The sequence below is a fragment of the Mesoplodon densirostris genome, chromosome 3 (assembly GCF_025265405.1).
Source record: "Mesoplodon densirostris isolate mMesDen1 chromosome 3, mMesDen1 primary haplotype, whole genome shotgun sequence".
Taxonomy (NCBI): domain Eukaryota; kingdom Metazoa; phylum Chordata; class Mammalia; order Artiodactyla; family Ziphiidae; genus Mesoplodon; species Mesoplodon densirostris.
The window spans coordinates 140,497,680-140,515,137 of NC_082663.1; the positions used below are offsets into that span (position 1 = coordinate 140,497,680).

The 17,458-nt window shown below is 50.9% G+C and overlaps 1 protein-coding gene and 1 non-coding gene across 2 annotated transcripts in view; one reads left to right on the forward strand and one right to left on the reverse strand.

Moving 5' to 3' along the window:
• Positions 1–17,458, forward strand: part of MYO9B (myosin IXB) — an 88,261-nt gene that overhangs the window by 33,439 nt on the left and 37,364 nt on the right. The window contains exons 3-6 of the mRNA XM_060093842.1: positions 9,267–9,361; positions 14,953–15,015; positions 15,486–15,585; positions 15,851–15,951. Of these exons, the coding sequence (XP_059949825.1) occupies positions 9,267–9,361; positions 14,953–15,015; positions 15,486–15,585; positions 15,851–15,951 (359 nt within the window). The remainder of the gene's footprint in view (positions 1–9,266; positions 9,362–14,952; positions 15,016–15,485; positions 15,586–15,850; positions 15,952–17,458) is intronic.
• On the reverse strand, positions 14,050–14,122 carry TRNAR-CCU (transfer RNA arginine (anticodon CCU)). Its single transcript has one exon. It is a non-coding gene; the product is annotated as a tRNA-Arg (tRNA).

Here is a 17,458-nt window from a genome sequence, read left to right on the forward strand (position 1 = left end):
ACTGTTGTAAGCAGGGGAGCCCCAGGATGACAGGTTTGCTCACCCCAGGTATGGAGGGTGGGCCCAAGGGGAACCTGGGGCCCCAAGGGGCATCCCTCTCCCCAAGAGTTTGGAGAGAGGCTACAGCACCTGTAGGGAGGGTGGAGGGAGCTCTGGAGACCACAGACTGTCCCTCCAGCCCACCCCTGGAAGCTCCACTTTCCTCACATATGCCAATGCTTAGTTTTGCTGCATGGAAAGTATCAGAAGTCCTTGCTGTTATCATCAGCACCATACAGTCTGGGATTTGTGTAGGGAAACAAACATCATCCTAAAGTGAAACCTTCCACAGTGAGCCGCCACTTATGGAACAAGCCCTCCACTCACACTCCCCACTTGGCTCAGCCTAAGTATGGCTCCTTCCAGTCCGCCGGGCCTAGTGGGTCCTCTCTCCCAGATGCATCCCACCACACAAATGCAAACCAAATCAGTTGCAAAGTGAGGTTGAAAAATCTTGCAAAAGGTGCATGATTTCAGGAAGTCATCAAAAGTGACCTGGAGAATTGCTCTGACTTATAGTTACTCAGCCACACTCACAAGCAGCAGATGGGGAAGAGAGCTAGTGATGGAAGCCTGAATTTCAGAAGGGAACGAGTCCATCGTGTTGCTAAATCTAAACAGGTTCATTCTGCCTAAACAGAGAGAATTTTCAGCTTGGCTCACAAAGCAAAGTTCACCTCCATGCTTTATGAACAAGACACAACTAAACCAAAGTAGTTCAGGAAGCTAAAAGTAAAGGGACAGGCACAGATGTATCAGGCAGATAGAAACAGGATAGAACACAGCTGCAATTGTGACGTGTAAAAAGTAGAGCTCAGGCCTCTGAACATCGCATGATGAAGAAATAATGCCCAAATCCTCAATTTACTCTCAAGGTATAATAGTTGTCAACATCTATGCATCATACAACACAGCAGCTGCTTTTACAAAGCAGAAATTATAAAAGATACTGGGAGAAATAGTTACAAACACATAACATAAGGCTCGTTGAGTGGACAGCAAATAAGCAGGGATGTAAGATGCCCAAACCACACATTTAGGCAGATCTTGTGGCCGTGTTGCAAACCCTTCACTCCAGTATGAGAATAAGTCTTAAGTATTCATGGAATGTTCACAAAACTCATCCCTATATCAGGTCACAGAGAAAGCATCTAGAATTTCCAAAATGGGAAATATTACAGTCAGTGCTCTTAACAATGCAATAAAACTAGAAATGAGGGCTTCCCTGGTGGCGCAGTGGTTGAGAGTCCGCCTGCCGATGCAGGGGACACGGGTTTGTGCCCCGGTCCGGGAAGATCCCACATGCCACGGAGCGGCTGGGCCTGTGAGCCATGGCCGCTGAGCCTGCGCATCCAGAGCCTGTACTCCGCAACGGGAGAGGCCCCAACAGTGAGAGGCCGGCGTACCGTAAAAAAAAAAAAAACAACTAGAAATTAATTTTTTTAAAGCCCTTCCATATGGAAAAAAAATGTTTTTAAGAAAAACTAGCCTTCTGTTAAGTCTTGGATGAAGGGGAAGTTAAAAACCAAAATTGTGGATTTTCTGAAAATCAGTGACCAAAACTGTGTATTATCAGAATCCATGAGATGTGTTTAAAACAGTAATGAGAGGACAATTTGTAGCCATAAACACTTTATATCCATAAATATGAACAAATGAAAGTAAGCAAATTAATTTCCCAACTCTAAAACCTGAGAAAAAGAACCAAGTAAACCCCAAAGAGAATGACTTGGGTATCAAATGGATAAGATGAGCCCTCAGGGATCTTGATGAATCCCTCAAATATTTTTGGTACAGTAAGAACCAAGCAAGACCCTCCCCCATCAAAGCTTAATTTGTTCTTTATTCTTTCTGTGATCTACACGTGGTTTCATTTATAACCTAAACCAAAATTCAGTGAAGTATGAGATACAATAACTTGTTTCATACTTGATTTCTTTTTTCTTTTTTTTCTAAGATTCGATCACCCCACCTCCCCACCACTCACTCCACGGCACAGTTTACCATGAAACTTCAGCCCCTGGTAGGAATCTGTCCATTTCAAAGGGCCTTGTTCTGGCCCCAGGAGCCCTTGTTTTCAGCGTTTCTGTCCATCTGTGGCCGACAGTCAGTGCCCTTCCAGATAAGAGTAACAGAGCCTGTTACAAACTGGGGGCACGGAGATGGGGTGAGTCTTATGTCCTGTCAGCACTCAGCTCTCTACGTGCCTCTATCCGCCCATCTGTCTGTCCATCCAACCTGCCAGGTGTCCCAAGCCCCGTGGGCAACAGGAAGAGAACAGAACCCGGGCTAAGGCTGGATGTCAGCCAGGCCCTGGAAAGTTTCCACTTCCTCATCTGTGATTTGGGGAGCCATGAGGTTGGGGGTGATTCCTCCACTTCCTGCCCGGCATCCACAGGCCCACTGAGCCTGCCGCTATCACCTACGTGGGCTGGCAGGGGGTCGGGGGTCCCATCTTCCTCCCCACAACCACCGCCTCTCACCACCATCATCGCCACCCCCTTCCCACCGTCATCCTTGTCCTCACCCTCCCTGGATCCATCTCCCTCCATCTGTTCTCTGCACAGCAGCTCTGTGGAAATCACATCAGCCATGCTTCTCCCATCCCCACCTCCCACCCGCTCCACTCCCAGCTCCCAGGGAGCTCTTCTGTCTCTCCACACAGCCCCTCTGAGCCTGTGACTCCACTGGCCCATTCTGCCTTCCATGCTTCCTGGTCCTGCTTCTCTGTGTCCCTACTGTGCTTTGGGGGTAGACCAGTCAGCCCAGGCAACACTCACACCCTGTCATGCTCACCTTGCATGTCTGAGTGTTGGAGTCTTCTCCCGGCCCCAGCACTGCCCTGGCCCCCTTTGGGAGAAGGGGGCGTTTAACCGAGAGCCTCTAGAACTGTCGCTGGCACACCTACCCTGTAAAGGGCCCAAGGGTGAGTATTGTCAGCTCTGCTGGACCAGTCTTCACCACCACAACTCAACTCTGCCGTAGTCCAAAAGCAGACACAGACCATCCATAAACAGACATGGCTGTGCACCAACAGAACTTTATTCATGGTGGCTGCAAGTTGAATTTCATATCACTTTCATGTGTTGTGACATATTCTTTTGATTTTTTTTTTCAAGCGTATAAAAATGTGACAACCATTCTTAGCTCACAGACCACACAGAAACAGGTGGCTGGCCGTAATTTGCTGACCCCGGTAGAGGTCAAGGTCTAAGCCTGCCACCCACCCCGCATTCCCCCCATCCTGGGCATCATGTAAGTGTCCTCCCTATGGCCACGTCCATTCATGTACGGGTTGTCTGTGGCTGCTTCGCGCAGTTGAGTTGTTGCAGCAGAGCCCCAAATATTTATTAGCTGGCCCTTCATGGAACAAGTTGGCCCGCCCCTGGTTCACACAGATGGTCCCGTTTCGTCCTCAAACAACCTGAGAAGACGGGTTTACCCCTTCATTTTACAGGAGAGGACTTGAAACTCAAGAGCAGTGAACTCATTTGTCCGAATCCCCTGCCGATGCAGAGCTGTTCTCCTGGGCTTCTCACCAGAAGTAGCCCTCCACCCCGCACACACCTGGGGGTTATTTTCCTGGCATTTCCACACAGGAAAGCCCCAGCCTGACTGGATGCCCCGGGGATGTTTGCTCAGCAGACACAGCAGAGCAGATCTCCAGGGCGCCTCGGTCCACGGGCCGTGGGACGCCTCCCAGCTCTCCTCCTGCAGGTCCGACAGTCACCTGTGTCCCCAAATGGACACGATCTGGGCATGGGCTGAGCGCTGTTTCACGTAGAAAGGTACGCCTGGAACTTGGAGAGCACTTGGGAAAATAAAATAACCCGAGTTCCAGCGGTGGGGCTGCCGTGCCAGGGCTGGTTCCCAGTCACCCTCGGGTGTTGCCTTTCTGCACCCACACCCAGGGCTGGAACAAGAGGGCTCCTGCAGGCCAATGAGCGGGAGACAGTCTCCCTTTCAGCCCCATTTTTAGGCTTCACAGTGGCCTAATATTTGCTAGTGTTCTCTTACCATTCGCAGCCTTTCCTGGCAACAGTGGTCACTCCTCTCTGGCCTTGCCTGGACACAAGAGATTCGGAAGTCCTGTATGGCATGGCTTGTGGTCCCGGGGTGGGGAACAGAGGCTCTGCCCAGATGTGGCATTGCAGGGGGAGGGGCAGTGTCAAGGTCATGAGAGGCAATGGGCAGCCTCCAGGGTGTCGGGAGGTGGTGACATCTGAGCCATGGCCAAGGTGGACGTGGAGGGGGCGTCCCTGTCGGAGCACCACCAGGGAGGGGGCTCTCTGAGGCTAGAACGGTGCCAGACACAACAGCAGCCAACCAATACATTGTTGTCAAGTGAATGAATGAAACTACATGTACAAAAACACCACACACTTGGGAAGGGAGGTCCCTGCAGCTAGATCAGGAAAACAGAAGGCCAACCCCACAACCAAGACGAAACCACCGCAGCAAGTGAGGACAGCTGCGGGTGTATCTGAGGGCAAAGGAGTTATCCCAGTTCAGGCCACCTCCGCCTGGCTGGAAGGACCACCACCCTGCAAGGTGAGGCTGAGGGACTTCTCTCCAGGGAAACCCCTACTCTGGGGTCAACTGTCAACACAGGAGATAGCAAGCACGTTTGCCTTGGTGAGCTCATTCAATGGGGCTTTTCAGTTTTGAAACCTGAAAGCAAAACACCGTTTGCCTAATGCAGTCCGTCTCAAGGCTTGTCCGGTTCTCATGTGGGATGCACAAGAGACCAGGTGTGAACTCAAGGCTCGGGAATCCGCCTGCTGGGCTGCCGGGGCAGGCAGACATCCCGAAAAGTCTCAGGCCTGCTCACCTGGCTCCCAGCTCTGAGAACCAGCCTGGACCAGGGACTGAGCGGCTACAGGCATGGTGTGGGTTGGGAGTCGGGGCAGACTTCGGGGAGGTCCGTTGACCTCTGTCCCTCAGTTTCCTCATCGGAAATGGGGAAGGCAGGTCTGTCCCTTAGAGGAATTCGAGCAAAGAAAAGAGTCACAAGCCCGCAGCACTCCTGGCGTGGGGCTGGTATACACCACAGGTCATTCTTTGATGTTATATCGCCGTTCTTCCTAAAATATTTATTGCGCATTCCAACAGAGAGAAGAGCCATCCTGTTTAGATAGAAAATGCACTGTCTAGAAATTTCTGGCTATGTAGGCTGCTCAACCCTGGATGTCTTTTTTTTTTTTTTTTTTTTTTTTTTTTTGCTCTGTTGGTTCTTAGTTGTGGTGTGCGGAATCTTTCGTGTGGTGCACAGGCTCTTCGCTTCATTGAGGTGCATGGACTTCTCTCTAGTTCTGGCGCGCAGGCTTAGTTGCCCCACGGCACATGGGATCTTAGTTCCCCGACCAGGGATTGAACCGGTGTCGCCTGCATTGGAAGACGGATTCTTAACCACTGGACCACCAGGGAAGTCCCCAACCCTGGATGTCTTTGATTTTAAAAAGCTTTTTCAGTCTCCCCAAAGAAGAACCTCAAAGACAGAGGCAGTTAGAAGACAGCCAGACATCCCCTGGCTCTTGGCATCCGGGGGTGGGGGGCACCTGGAGGGGGCACACGATCTGAGGAAGTCGGGGTACGGCTGCTTCGTTCATTTTACCTAGAAACCGTGCTTGGGGGTGGGGTTGAATTAATGGGTCATCTCTTTATGGTTTTTTCCTTTCGTTAGGTAAACTTTTAGCATGGTTCTATCTTTTCTTCCAAGTGTACAGCTTATATTAGAAACATGTCTTTTATATTATAAAAGGGAAAAAAAGCATTTCAAAGAAAGTAGAGGCCTTTCTCGAATAGCGTTTTGCCAGAGCCGTGGATTGTCTGACGTGATGGGAAGACAGCATGAGCATGTGGCCACGCCTGCCCCAGTGCCAGATCATATCACATCACTGCTGGCCCCCAGGTCCTGCTTCATCTCTTCCGTCCATCCCCAACCCCACATGATCCACCGGGCACACCAGCCACCCTTGTGCTTGGAGGCAGTGCACGGCCCCGGGAACAGCTACACAATAGCTCCCCTGGCTTCGGGTGCCAGGCCAGCATTTCCTCCTCCTCTAAGGGACGTATAATAGCACCAACCGGATATTTTTAGATCAGCTTTGAAAAGTCGCAGTGTGTTGAGACCGCATACCAGACGCATGAGGTCACTAGGCCCCGTGCTGGTAATCGCAGAACCAGAGAGATGGTGGGCCCTCACATCCCGAGGACATTCCCTCTTATCCCCAGGACGCCAGGCCTGGTTGTTTCCTTAGAAATCGCCACGGAGACTTGTCCCGAGTTCAGAAGGGACCACTGTGGCTCTTCTGGATGCAAATGTGCATTTCTGCGCTGTCTCTGCGGAGGCCCTGAACACAGGCACTGCAGGGACTTAGGACTTGCCCCTGGAGGGAGCCCACTCGGTGTCGGGCACCCCTCTGCCATCTGTTTGAAGTTAGGACAGGCAGGACTTGGCATGCTCGCTCGTGGGAGCTCATTTTACCACAAAGCAGGTCTGTCCTCAGCTCAGACACCACCCTGCAGGGTCTGGAAGGAAAGGAGGAGACAGATCTGCTGTCTGCTTTTCTCAGAGCTGTGGCTTTACCCGATGGGCTTTACCCCTTTAAAAGCTGAACTTAGAGGGAACAGGAGGTTAAACCTGGAAAGACAGTTTTCTTCGCCAGGGAGCCCATCAACGCCTGCAGTGCACATGGGGACCCTCATGACAGGAGGGAGCCCCAGACAACCCAACCCTGCAAACCCCTTTTACCTCCATCTGTACACAGCAGTGCTTCTCAACTCGGGCAATTCAGCTCTCTCTGGGGATGTTCTGCGTTGTCCCAGATGCTACCGGCATCTGGTGGGTGGAGACCAGGGATGCTGCTCAACACCCTACAGTGCACAGAACAATGGCCCCACCCCAGAAAAGGATCCCACCCCAAGTGTCAGCAGTGCTGAGGTCAGGAGAACAGGGCAGACCGTGGCCTGGCCCCCAGCAACTGGCCTATAGCTCGGTCACACACATCGGGATGCTGTGAAGAAGAGGAGGGGGTGTGGTCTCTGTGGCTGCTGTCTGACTCCAGAAAGCACCTTCTCAAGCTCGGTTCTGCTCCGCCAGGCCAGGTGGAGACCCCCCCTCAAAGGGCTCCCCCAACCCCACCCTGAAGGTACCCCCTTTGCAGTCGGGGCCGGGTTGCCTCTCTGGGGCCGCCTCCTCCTCTGTCACTCCCCTGCTTGGCAACTTGGCGGTTGGTTCAGGTTTTACAGCGAGGCCCGTTTCTGGGGTCTGGAGCCCCAGGGGCAGCCGAGCAGGAAGTCACTCATCCTGTGACCTGATCAGCCAAGAGCGTGACAGGCGCGTGGGCCCAACTGGGGGGCCTCAGCCCTGATCGCAAGCTCTGCTGAATGGAACCATTTTCCGAAGAAGTACCCCAGGCCTTCCAGCAGATGCTTTTTTTATGGGGCTTCTGCCTTCAGGCGGTCGCACCAGAAGCTCTGATCAATGAGGGACCTGCATCCATCCCCCCTGCAGAATGAGGGTTTCAAGAAAATCCCGGCTCCTCTCGGTGTCTCCCTGTTCCTGGCTCCCCTGAGAGCCTGGCCACCTCTCTTGTGCCCTGCCCTTGTCCCCCACCCCCCACACACATATCCCATAGCAGACCTTGGCAGTAGCCTTCCCCCCTCTTTCCAGCTGCAGCCTTCCTCCCTCCAACCTCCTCTACCCGGCTCAGCCTCCTCAAACGGGGACAGTGTGAGCCTGACACCTTTTTCGTTTCTGCCAAGCTTCCCTTTTCGCGTGTGACTTCAGGGTGTCACCCCCCCATGCCATCTCTGCCTCTTCCCTTCCTCTGCCTGGCCTCACCACCACCTCTTATACTGGCCTCTCACTCCCCCAAAACAGGGAACCCCACTCCCCAGATACCTTTCCTGCCCTGAGTGCCCCCCAAGGCTCCACTACACCCTCTCCCTGGCTGTTCTCCCTGTCTGGGTACCATGTGGAAAGGAGGTACCCCAGGAACCTTCGTGGTGGACAGAGGGTGTTCTCTGTTGTAATCTGGATGGTGGTCACATGGGAGACCCCATGGGGACTTCACCAAGCCACAGGCTCTGAGCACTGTGCAGTGCTCTGAGCACTATACTTTCCTCTACATACTGGGACTGAAGCCCTGATTCTCACCACAGTGTGGTTGAACCCTGAAAACATCAGGCTGAGGGAAAGAAGCTGGACGCAAAAGGCCACCTAGTGTATGCCCTCACTTATGTGAAATGTCCAGAACAGGCAAATCCAGAGACAGAAAGCAGATTCGTGGTTACCAGGGGCTGGGGGAGGGAAGTGGGGGAGTGACTGCTCATGGGGACAGGTCTCCTTTTGGGGTGATGGAAATATTGTGGAACTAGATAGAGGTGATGGTTGCACAACATTGTGAATGTACTAAATGTCACTGAAGTGTTCACTTTTAAAAACTTAGTTTTATGTTATGCCAGTTTTACCCCAGTTTTTTTAAAAAAAATTTGCAGTGAACCAGCTTGTCATCCCATGGAATTGCAGGACCCCTCCAGCCTGGGACCTGTCCCCACGTCTGCTCCCTCACACTGCAGGTGTCCAGACTGGAGCCCGTATCAACCCGGGGCCTAGCAAACTCCTTCTGGAAGTAAATATTCTGGATAATAAATATTTTCGACTTTGCAGGCCAGATGGTCTCTGTCACAGCTACCCTGCCATCACAGCACAAAAGCAGTTGTGGACAGTCAGTAAATGAACGGTCCTGACTGTGTGCCAACACACTTCATTTATGGATGCTGACATGGGAATAGGATTTTTACATGGCAGGGAATATTACTCATCTTGGGGTTTTTTGGTTTTTTGGGGTTTTCGGGGGGGTTTTTTGGAAACCATTTACAAATGTAAAAAGCACTCTTGGCTTACAGGCAATACAAAAACATGCAGTGGACTGGATTTGGCCCACAGGCCGGAGTTTGCTACATGAACAGTTATTACTGAAAAAGAATTCTGACAATTGGCATTTCTAATGTCCAGGACTTAAAACTTGAACACCTCCCACACCCTCAAACACAGAGATAAAGAGTAAGCCCGTGGGATGCGCTGGGGCTACCTACCTTTCTGTTCTCCAGGTCTCACCTGGAGTCTCTGCGTGACTTCCAGGGAGCCCCCAGGCTCCAGGCTGAGGCCTGTAGAAACTTCATCCTCACAACCTGAAAACCTGCTTTTGTTTTCCTCCCAGGCTTTCGGGAATGCTAAGACGGCTCACAACAACAATTCCAGCCGATTTGGGAAATTCATCCAGGTCAACTACCTGGAGAGCGGCATCGTGAGAGGGTGAGTCTGTAGCCACCCAGGCTGAGGTCCTGAGCTTCCCTGTGGCGGGGTGCCAGGACTGAGCCAGCAGAGAGCTGGGTGCTGAAATCGTGGGCTGGCAGGCATTTGTGAATCGTACAGGGAAGCAAGTGTGATTTTCAGTCGTTGATGTGAAAGTCTGAGCGGTGGGTCGAGGTGGGAGTGTGGGTGGGGGAGGGGCGGCACCTTTGTAACCAACCCTACCTTCCCCAGGACAGCCCCGTGGGCCCAGGCACCCACGGAGTAAGTATAATGAGCTAGAGGTCCTAGCATGATAGAGTTTGCCAAGAACAGGCAAGGGCACGCCACAGGTGCCCTGGTCTTGATGTTTCTAATTCAGTGGGTCTAAGGATGCCACAGGGAGAGTTGATGTGGACTCTGGCATTTGCCAAATGTGCCCCTTTAGCTAGAAGGAGACGAGATGCTGGGTAGCAAAGTGAGGCAGTTGTCCAGGGAAGTACTCAAAGGAGGTGGGTGGGTGAGAGGGAGGGTATGTAGGTTGATGGATGGATTCATGGGTGGGTGGGTGGATGGACGGATGGGTGGAAAAATGGATAGATTGATGGATGGATGGGTGGGTAGATTCATGAACGGATGGATGGATGGATGGGTAGATTCATGGGTGGGTGGTCGGATGAATAGATGGATGGATGGATGGATGGACTCATTGGTGGATGGGTAGATTCATGAGAGGATGGTGGGTAGATTGATGGATTTGGATGGACAGATGGATGAGTAGGTGGATGAGTCCATAGGTGGTAACTGGATTGTGAAGTTGACTGCCTGGTGGAAGTTAAAACAGGTCTACATTTCGTGCTAGAAATGTGAGTTCCTTAGGTGAGGGCACAGTTAAATTCAACTAAATGCGTAATGTTGAAATTGTGTTCCAAAAAAAGAAAGAAAGAAAGAAATTGTGTCCATTTGCACTCTGTGCAATGGTTATACTAATGAAAATATCTGGCAGCTTTATGCAATGAGTTAATGTTACAAGGAATTATCTATTTTGTCATAATGTCATTTCAGAATTTAATACTATAGGATTTTTTTTTCTTTAAAAAAATTATATTCTGGGTAGTTTCAAGTAGTTAAAAAAATGTAATTGTGATTTAATACTGCATAGGGTTTTGGATATTTTTCTAACATGCAAAGGTCTTATGAGCCAATAAAACTATTTCACAGTGGGGCAAAAAAAGGCTTTTCGGCACAGTCCATTGCCTGGTGACTCGAAGGAACCCACCCCCTCCGCATTCTGATGTGAGGGTCTGCAGTGGCAGTGGGATTTGCGAAGGCTCCAGGTGATGTTCTGAGCAGCAGGATAAGAAGCCTTAAATGTTAGACGTGGGGAGACCCAAGCAACAGGCCCCTGGAGGCCGTGAGAAGGCACCGGTGTTTCAGGAAGGGAGAGGTCCTCCGGGACTTCAAAGTGTCCAGGTTCTTCTGTACATCTAAACCTGACGATCATTTCAGTTGATGGTGCCTGTTCAAGACGAGGACAGAAATGTTATTTTCCCAAATCCTTCAGCCTCTGGCTTCTTTCCTTTTTCCTACTGCCCAAGCTCTGATGGGCAGTAGTGCAAGAGAGATACTCTCAATAAACACAGCATCTGCTCTGGCCCCTTAGCCCTCAAGGACACTTGCAAGTGGGCCTCAGCCCCCCATGGGCTGTCCAGTGGTCCCTTCCCGACTACTGCTGGGCCCAGCTTGGCATCTGCATGGGCGGAGCCACCCACCTGTTCCCACCTGCCCCGCAGGTTTCAGCCCTTTCTCCACAAAGACCCTCACTCATTTTATTTTATTTTATTCTATTCTAGTCTACTCTAATGTACTCTATGCTGTGCTGCGTGGCTTGCAGGATCTTAGTTCCCCGACCAGGGTTGAACCCGGGCCCTGGCATTGAAAACACTGAGTCCTGACCACTGGACCACCAGGGAGTTCCCCCTCACGTCTTATTTTAAATCTGCTTTTCTCCCATGGGTCCATATTTTGCACAGTTGTATCTGCCACATTGCAGAGCTTCTGACCAGCAGGAAAAGCCCAGCGTATCTTACTGGGTAGAGGACACAGAAACAAACTGTTTCTTTAGTTCCAGTGGCTCCTTGGGAGCAGAGACATCAAAAGGCTGCACATGTTTTCCTAGGTCCCAGGCTGGCTCTGCAGGCCAGAAGCCAGAGCCTTTGCTGCCAGTGGGCAGCGCTCCCCGCCTTCTCCGCCCTGATCGCTCCTTCCTGCGTTCTCCATTTCATGTCCTGTGGCTGCTGGAACAAAGTACCACAAACCGATTCACTCAAAACAATAGTTTATTCTCTTACAGTTCTGGAGGTCAGAAGTCCAAGATCAAGGTGTGGGCAGGGCCATGCTACCTCCAGAGGCTCTAGGGGTGGATCCCTCCTGGTCTCTTCCAGCTTCTGGGGGCTCCAGGCATCCTTGGCTTGTGGCCGCATCACCCCAATCTCTGCCTCTGTCTTCACGTGGTCTTCTCCCCTGAGTCTCTCTGTGATCTCCTATTCTGTCTTTTGGGGCACTTGTCCTTGGATTTAGGGCCCATCTGGACCATGAAGGAAGATCTGATCTCCAGATCCTTCACTGAATTATACCTGCAAAGACCTTTTATCACAGTCACAGTCACATGTTCCAGGTAGACATGTCTTCTGGGGGCCACCATTCGATCCAGCACACCAGCAGGGCTGGCCCTCAGCTAAGTGGCCAGCCTGTCCCACCTCATCTCCTGTCAGGCTCAGGGCCACTGTGGCCCTTGGTGGCTGGATCTCATAGACCAGCTTCAGAGTCCTATCTATGACCTCAGATTCAGGAAAGGAAGTCCTGCCTCGGCCCTTGACTGTAGCCTGCCCACACTCCGAGGAGGGAGGTACACTTCCTGTCCAGGGAGCAGCTGCCGCCAGCTCACGAGGAGCAGGCCCAGACCCGGTTCTGCTTTTGGGCCGGTGACACTTCTCGATGCCACTTCCCACTGAGGCCAAGGGTCAGGGGCAGTCCAAGTCTTCCCCCAGTTCCCCAATTTGCAAGGCCTCGTCTTCCTGTGGTCTCAAGGGCTCAGTGCCAGCGGGATCCCTGGCTCCCTCAAGACCCCCTTAGGGGCCTAGGCTCCCAGAATGATCAGCAAAGGGGAGGGGCTAGGGCCAGTCAAATGACAGCTCGGTGCCCCTGAGAGGTCGCTGTCCTCCCCCATATGCCGACACAGTAGAGGGAATCGGCTACAGACTGAGATGAAAACGTGAGTCTAGGAGCAGACGCAGCCTCCTCCCCCAGGAAAACAAACTGCTGAGAACTACAAGTTACTGGCCAGTGGAAGGAATGGAAGAAAATACGGGTTTGAAAGAAGAGACAGCACATGCTAAGCCCTTGGAAACCCACCCATGCAGGTTGTGTGTGTGCATGTGTCTGTGCAAGGCTGCAGACAGAAGACTGCCATCCTGTGAGAGAGGCTGGCAGCATCCAGCAGGCCCTGGACCAGGGGCCCGACCCTGCCACCCCTCGGGCACCAGCTTCCTCTTCTGTGTAATAAGATGGTTTCAGATGAGGGTGACCTGCAGACCTGTACAGCTCACACACATGGTGATAGTAGATCCCATGAGAGACAGGGCCACTGCCAGGCTCAGGTCCCTGCCAGGCCACCTCCCTCCTGTGGGGTCCCAAGCAACATGTGGCCTCTCCCAATTTTTAGCACCTCATCCAATCCATCGGTGGGAGCCACAGTGCCCATCCCTGGGGACATTTAAGTCCAGGTCATTGAATCCCTGCAAAACAGTGCCTAGAACCTCATAGTAGATCTCCAACATGACATCAGATGTCCAACAGACATCTCCAGATGTCTCTGTTAGCATTGAGGATGTGGCCGCAGACATGCCTTATTCCTGCCCCAGAGCCCACATAGCCTCATGGACCCAAGTCCTTCAGATGTCCATCAACTGATAAACAGATAAGCAAAATGTGTTGTGTCTGTACGTGCAGACTATTATTCAGCCATAAAGAAGAATGAAGTTCTGGGCTTCCCTGGTGGCGCAGTGGTTTGGAGTCTCCCTGCCGATGCAGGGAACACAGGTTCGTGCCCCAGTCCGGGAAGATCCCACATGCCGCGGAGCGGCTGGGCCCGTGAGGCATGGCCGCTGAGCCTGCGCGTCCGGAGCCTGTGCTCCACAACGGGAGAGGCCACAACAGTGAGAGGCCTGTGTACCGCAAAAAAAAAAAAAAAAAAAAAAAAAAAAAAGAATGAAGTTCTGATACACGCTACAATGTGGCTGAATCTCAGAATCATTGGGTTGAGTAAAAGTAAGCAGATACAATATTCGGTTAACCCTTGAACAATGCAGGGGTTAGTCGAAAATCCAAAGATTACTTAGAGTGGGTCCTCTGTATCTGAGGTTCCTCCAAATCCATGGTTGCTACGTATCTGGTTCCACATCCATGGATTGAACCAACTTCAGATCACATAGGACTGTAGCATTTACTATTGAAAAAATCCACGTATAAGCAGACCCACAGTTCAAACCTGTATTATTCAAGGGTCAGCTGTACTGTACATACTAAATGAGTCTTTTTTTTTTTTTTTCGGCTGTGCTTGTTCTTTGTTGCGCACGCAGGCTTCTCTAGTTGTGGTGCACGGGCTCAGTAGTTGTGGTGCGAGGGCTTAGTTGTGGTATGTGGGATCTTAGTTCCCTGACCAGGGATCAAACCTGGGCCCCCTGCATTAGGAGCACGGAGTCCTAATCACTGGACCACCAGGGAAATCCCCTATTTTTTTTTAATTCTAGAAAATCCAAACTAATCTTTAGGGGTTGGTCAGTGGCTGCTTGGGGGTGGGTGGCAGGGAGAAATGACAAAGGGCCCACAGAGACTTCTTAGGGTGATGGATGTGTTCACTATCTTGGTCATGGTGGGGGACTCACAGGGATTTGCATGTGTCACAACTCATCCAGTCACACACTGTAACTCTACTGTGCATCAATTATGCCTAATAAAGCTATTTTTGAAAATTACGTAAAAGGACCCAGTCAAAACTCATCCCGTTGCGTGCTTTGAATATGTACAGTTTATCGTGTATCAACCATCAATAAAGCTGTTTCAAAAAGAATAGAAAAGTGAACCCATTATCTTGTATTTCAATTTTCAATTAGAGAAACATTTCATGGCTGGGGAGATGGTGGGAGCAGGGTTCAACCTTCCAGTGTTATTAGTGGGCACATGGGTCCAATCGTTTCAATTCCTGCCACCTGTGGGGCATCCTGCATGATGCCAGGTTGGGCTTCCATACAGCTGTCATCCCAAATCTGGTCTGGAGGGCAGAAGTGGCCAGCCCAGGTTCCTTATTTTTACATATGGTAGTCGTAGGGCGAGGCACATTTATGATGATCGTATTTACCTTTAGAGTAAGATTTTCAACATTTAGGTTGCTTGTTTACCACACTCAAGGTGATTACCTTTAGGTCCCTGTGTTTACCATGGGTCCAGGGATGTTAATCTGCAGCTGGCTTTTCCATGGTAACAAATCACTCTTGTTCTTCAAGGAAACAGTATTAATGTGTAACACTTGTCCTTCTTTTTCCTCTTGATGACAGAGCTGTTGTCGAAAAGTACCTGCTTGAAAAGTCTCGCCTGGTCTCTCAAGAGAAGGATGAGAGGTAGGGGGATATTCCCTTGGTGATCCATCACATCTGCCTTCTTCCCTATGAAGGAGAGAAGCAGATGTCCTGAGATGGGGGAAATCTACAGGAGGCCATGGTGGATCTCCTGGGAGCGTGAGCTTTGCCACCTTCTTGTGCCTCCCTGGGGCTTTTACTGGAGTAGGTGCTCAGATGTCTGCCAGAATGTGGTTAGATTAGAAGCATCTCTGATCCACTAGTGAGCAAGACATATGCCCACCGCCTGAGGAATCTACTCGCTGGAGAAGCTCCTGGTTTGATTTTGGGGTTTGTTTTTTTTTTTTTTTCTTAAGACATTATAAGAATCGACTTGTTGTCTCAAATTTGTACATAGTTGAGCTGCTGTTTCCTCCCTGGCCTGGTCTCCAAAGCAATATTAGTAGTGGTTTGAAGAGTAGCTGTCACTCGGCCTCCAAAAACAACTTTTTTCTCCTAATTTTGACCTACAGGAACTACCATGTGTTTTATTATTTGTTACTTGGCGTCAGCGAGGAAGAGCGTCAGGAATTTCAGCTCAAGCAACCTGAAGATTATTTCTACCTCAACCAGGTAAACAGCCCCAAGACCCAACCACAAATGCAGCCTCTGTTCCCCACGGGCTCTTTACGCACTGCTGGGAGGTCAGAGGCCTTCCACCTTGGCCCTCTCTAGCCCCCAAACCGACTCCAAGGAGGCCCAGAGGGGGGCGGCATAAAGGACCCCATTCATTCCCCACGTCCTGGGCCAGACCCCATCAGTTCCAGCCAAAATCATCCTCGCACACCACCCTCACCAGCCCAGAAGTACCCAGAGCACTGCCGACTTTGTTTTTCAGCATAACTTGAAGATTGAAGATGGGGAGGACCTCAAGCATGACTTTGAAAGACTCAAGCAGGCCATGGAGATGGTGGGCTTCCTCCCTGCCACCAAGAAGCAGTAAGTGGGTGGGCCCAGCCGCCCTGCCATCTCCCACACAGGCACCCCTGGGGCTTACCAGTCACTCTGAGATGTGACCCACCCCCTCGTAGGGGCCTCACTAAGGAGAGTAGCGCAGTGACAGGGGATGCTCGTCATTAGCCATTGAGAGATGCCAATTAAAACCACAGGGCTTTTCAAAGATCATTCATCATTTTAAAATCTTTTTTTTTTTTTTTCTTTGGCTGCATCACTTGGCTTGTGGGATCTTAGTTCCCCGACCAGAGATCAAATCCGGGCCCTCGGCAGTGAAAGCCTGGAGTTCTAACCACTGGACCGCCAGGGAATTCCTCCATCATTTAAAAATCTTAAGCCCCACATTAACAGACTAATTAACAGATTCTGTTAATTAGCAGAAAACTACATTATCTCAGTAGATGAAGAAAGAAATCTAATAAAATAAAATTTGCTCAGGTATATTTACCCAAAAAACAAAAAACCACAGGGCTTTTGCCCAACAGTGTGGGTATACTTCACAGTACGGAGCCGTACACTCAAAAACGGTCAAGAAAGCAAATTTTATATGATGTGTATTTGACCACAATTAAAAATTGTTTTAATTCTTCAAAACCACACAGGGTGTTCTCCACACCTGCCCGGGCAACCAGGATACCCAGAGGGAACATCTCTGCCGAGCATGGTGCTAGGGGGGCATGAATGGGGCCAACTGCTGTGGACAACCATTTGGCAGTTTCTACTACGGATGCGTGTACACAACCAAATGCACACATTTGCTCACCCAGAGACATGCACATGAAGGCACACAGCAGCCTTGTTTATAACAGCCCCCAAACCTGGAAACCCTCCCAAATGCCCACCAACCAGAGATTAAATAAATAAACACATTGTGATATATCCCTGCAGGGGTCAGCAAACTTTCTGGAGAGGGACAGATAGTAAATATTCTCAGCTTCGTGGGCCATGTGGTCTCTGTGGCATGTTCTTCGCATTCTGTTTTCTTTCTTAACGACCCTTTAAAAATTGAAGAACCGTTCCTCCCCACAACCCCACCCAGTGGGATCTTAGTTCCCTGACCAGGGATTGAACCTGCGCCCTCGGCAGTGAAAGTGCAGACCGCCAGGAATTCCCTTAAGAACCGTTCTTAGCTAAGGAGCTGTACAAAAATGGGACCCCAGTTTGCTGACTACCTGGACAACCCCACACACAGCAGTGGTTCTCACTGGGGCCCCAGTTCCGCCCCCAGGGGACACTTGGCCTTGCCTGGAGACATTTTGGAGTGTCCCACTGCAGGGGTGGGAGGGGGGCCGGGTAGGTAGAAGCCAGGTGCCAGCAGTGCGGAGGCTGAGAAGTGCTGGTCGGCAGCATTAAGAAGGGGCAGTGCTATATACACGGTAACACGCCTGGCTCCCCCATCTCACACCTTTTCAGTAAGAGGCCAGATGCAAGTACACATGATTTCACCGAAGTCAGGTTCACAGATGGTGTTAGATGTCAGGACAGTGGTTCC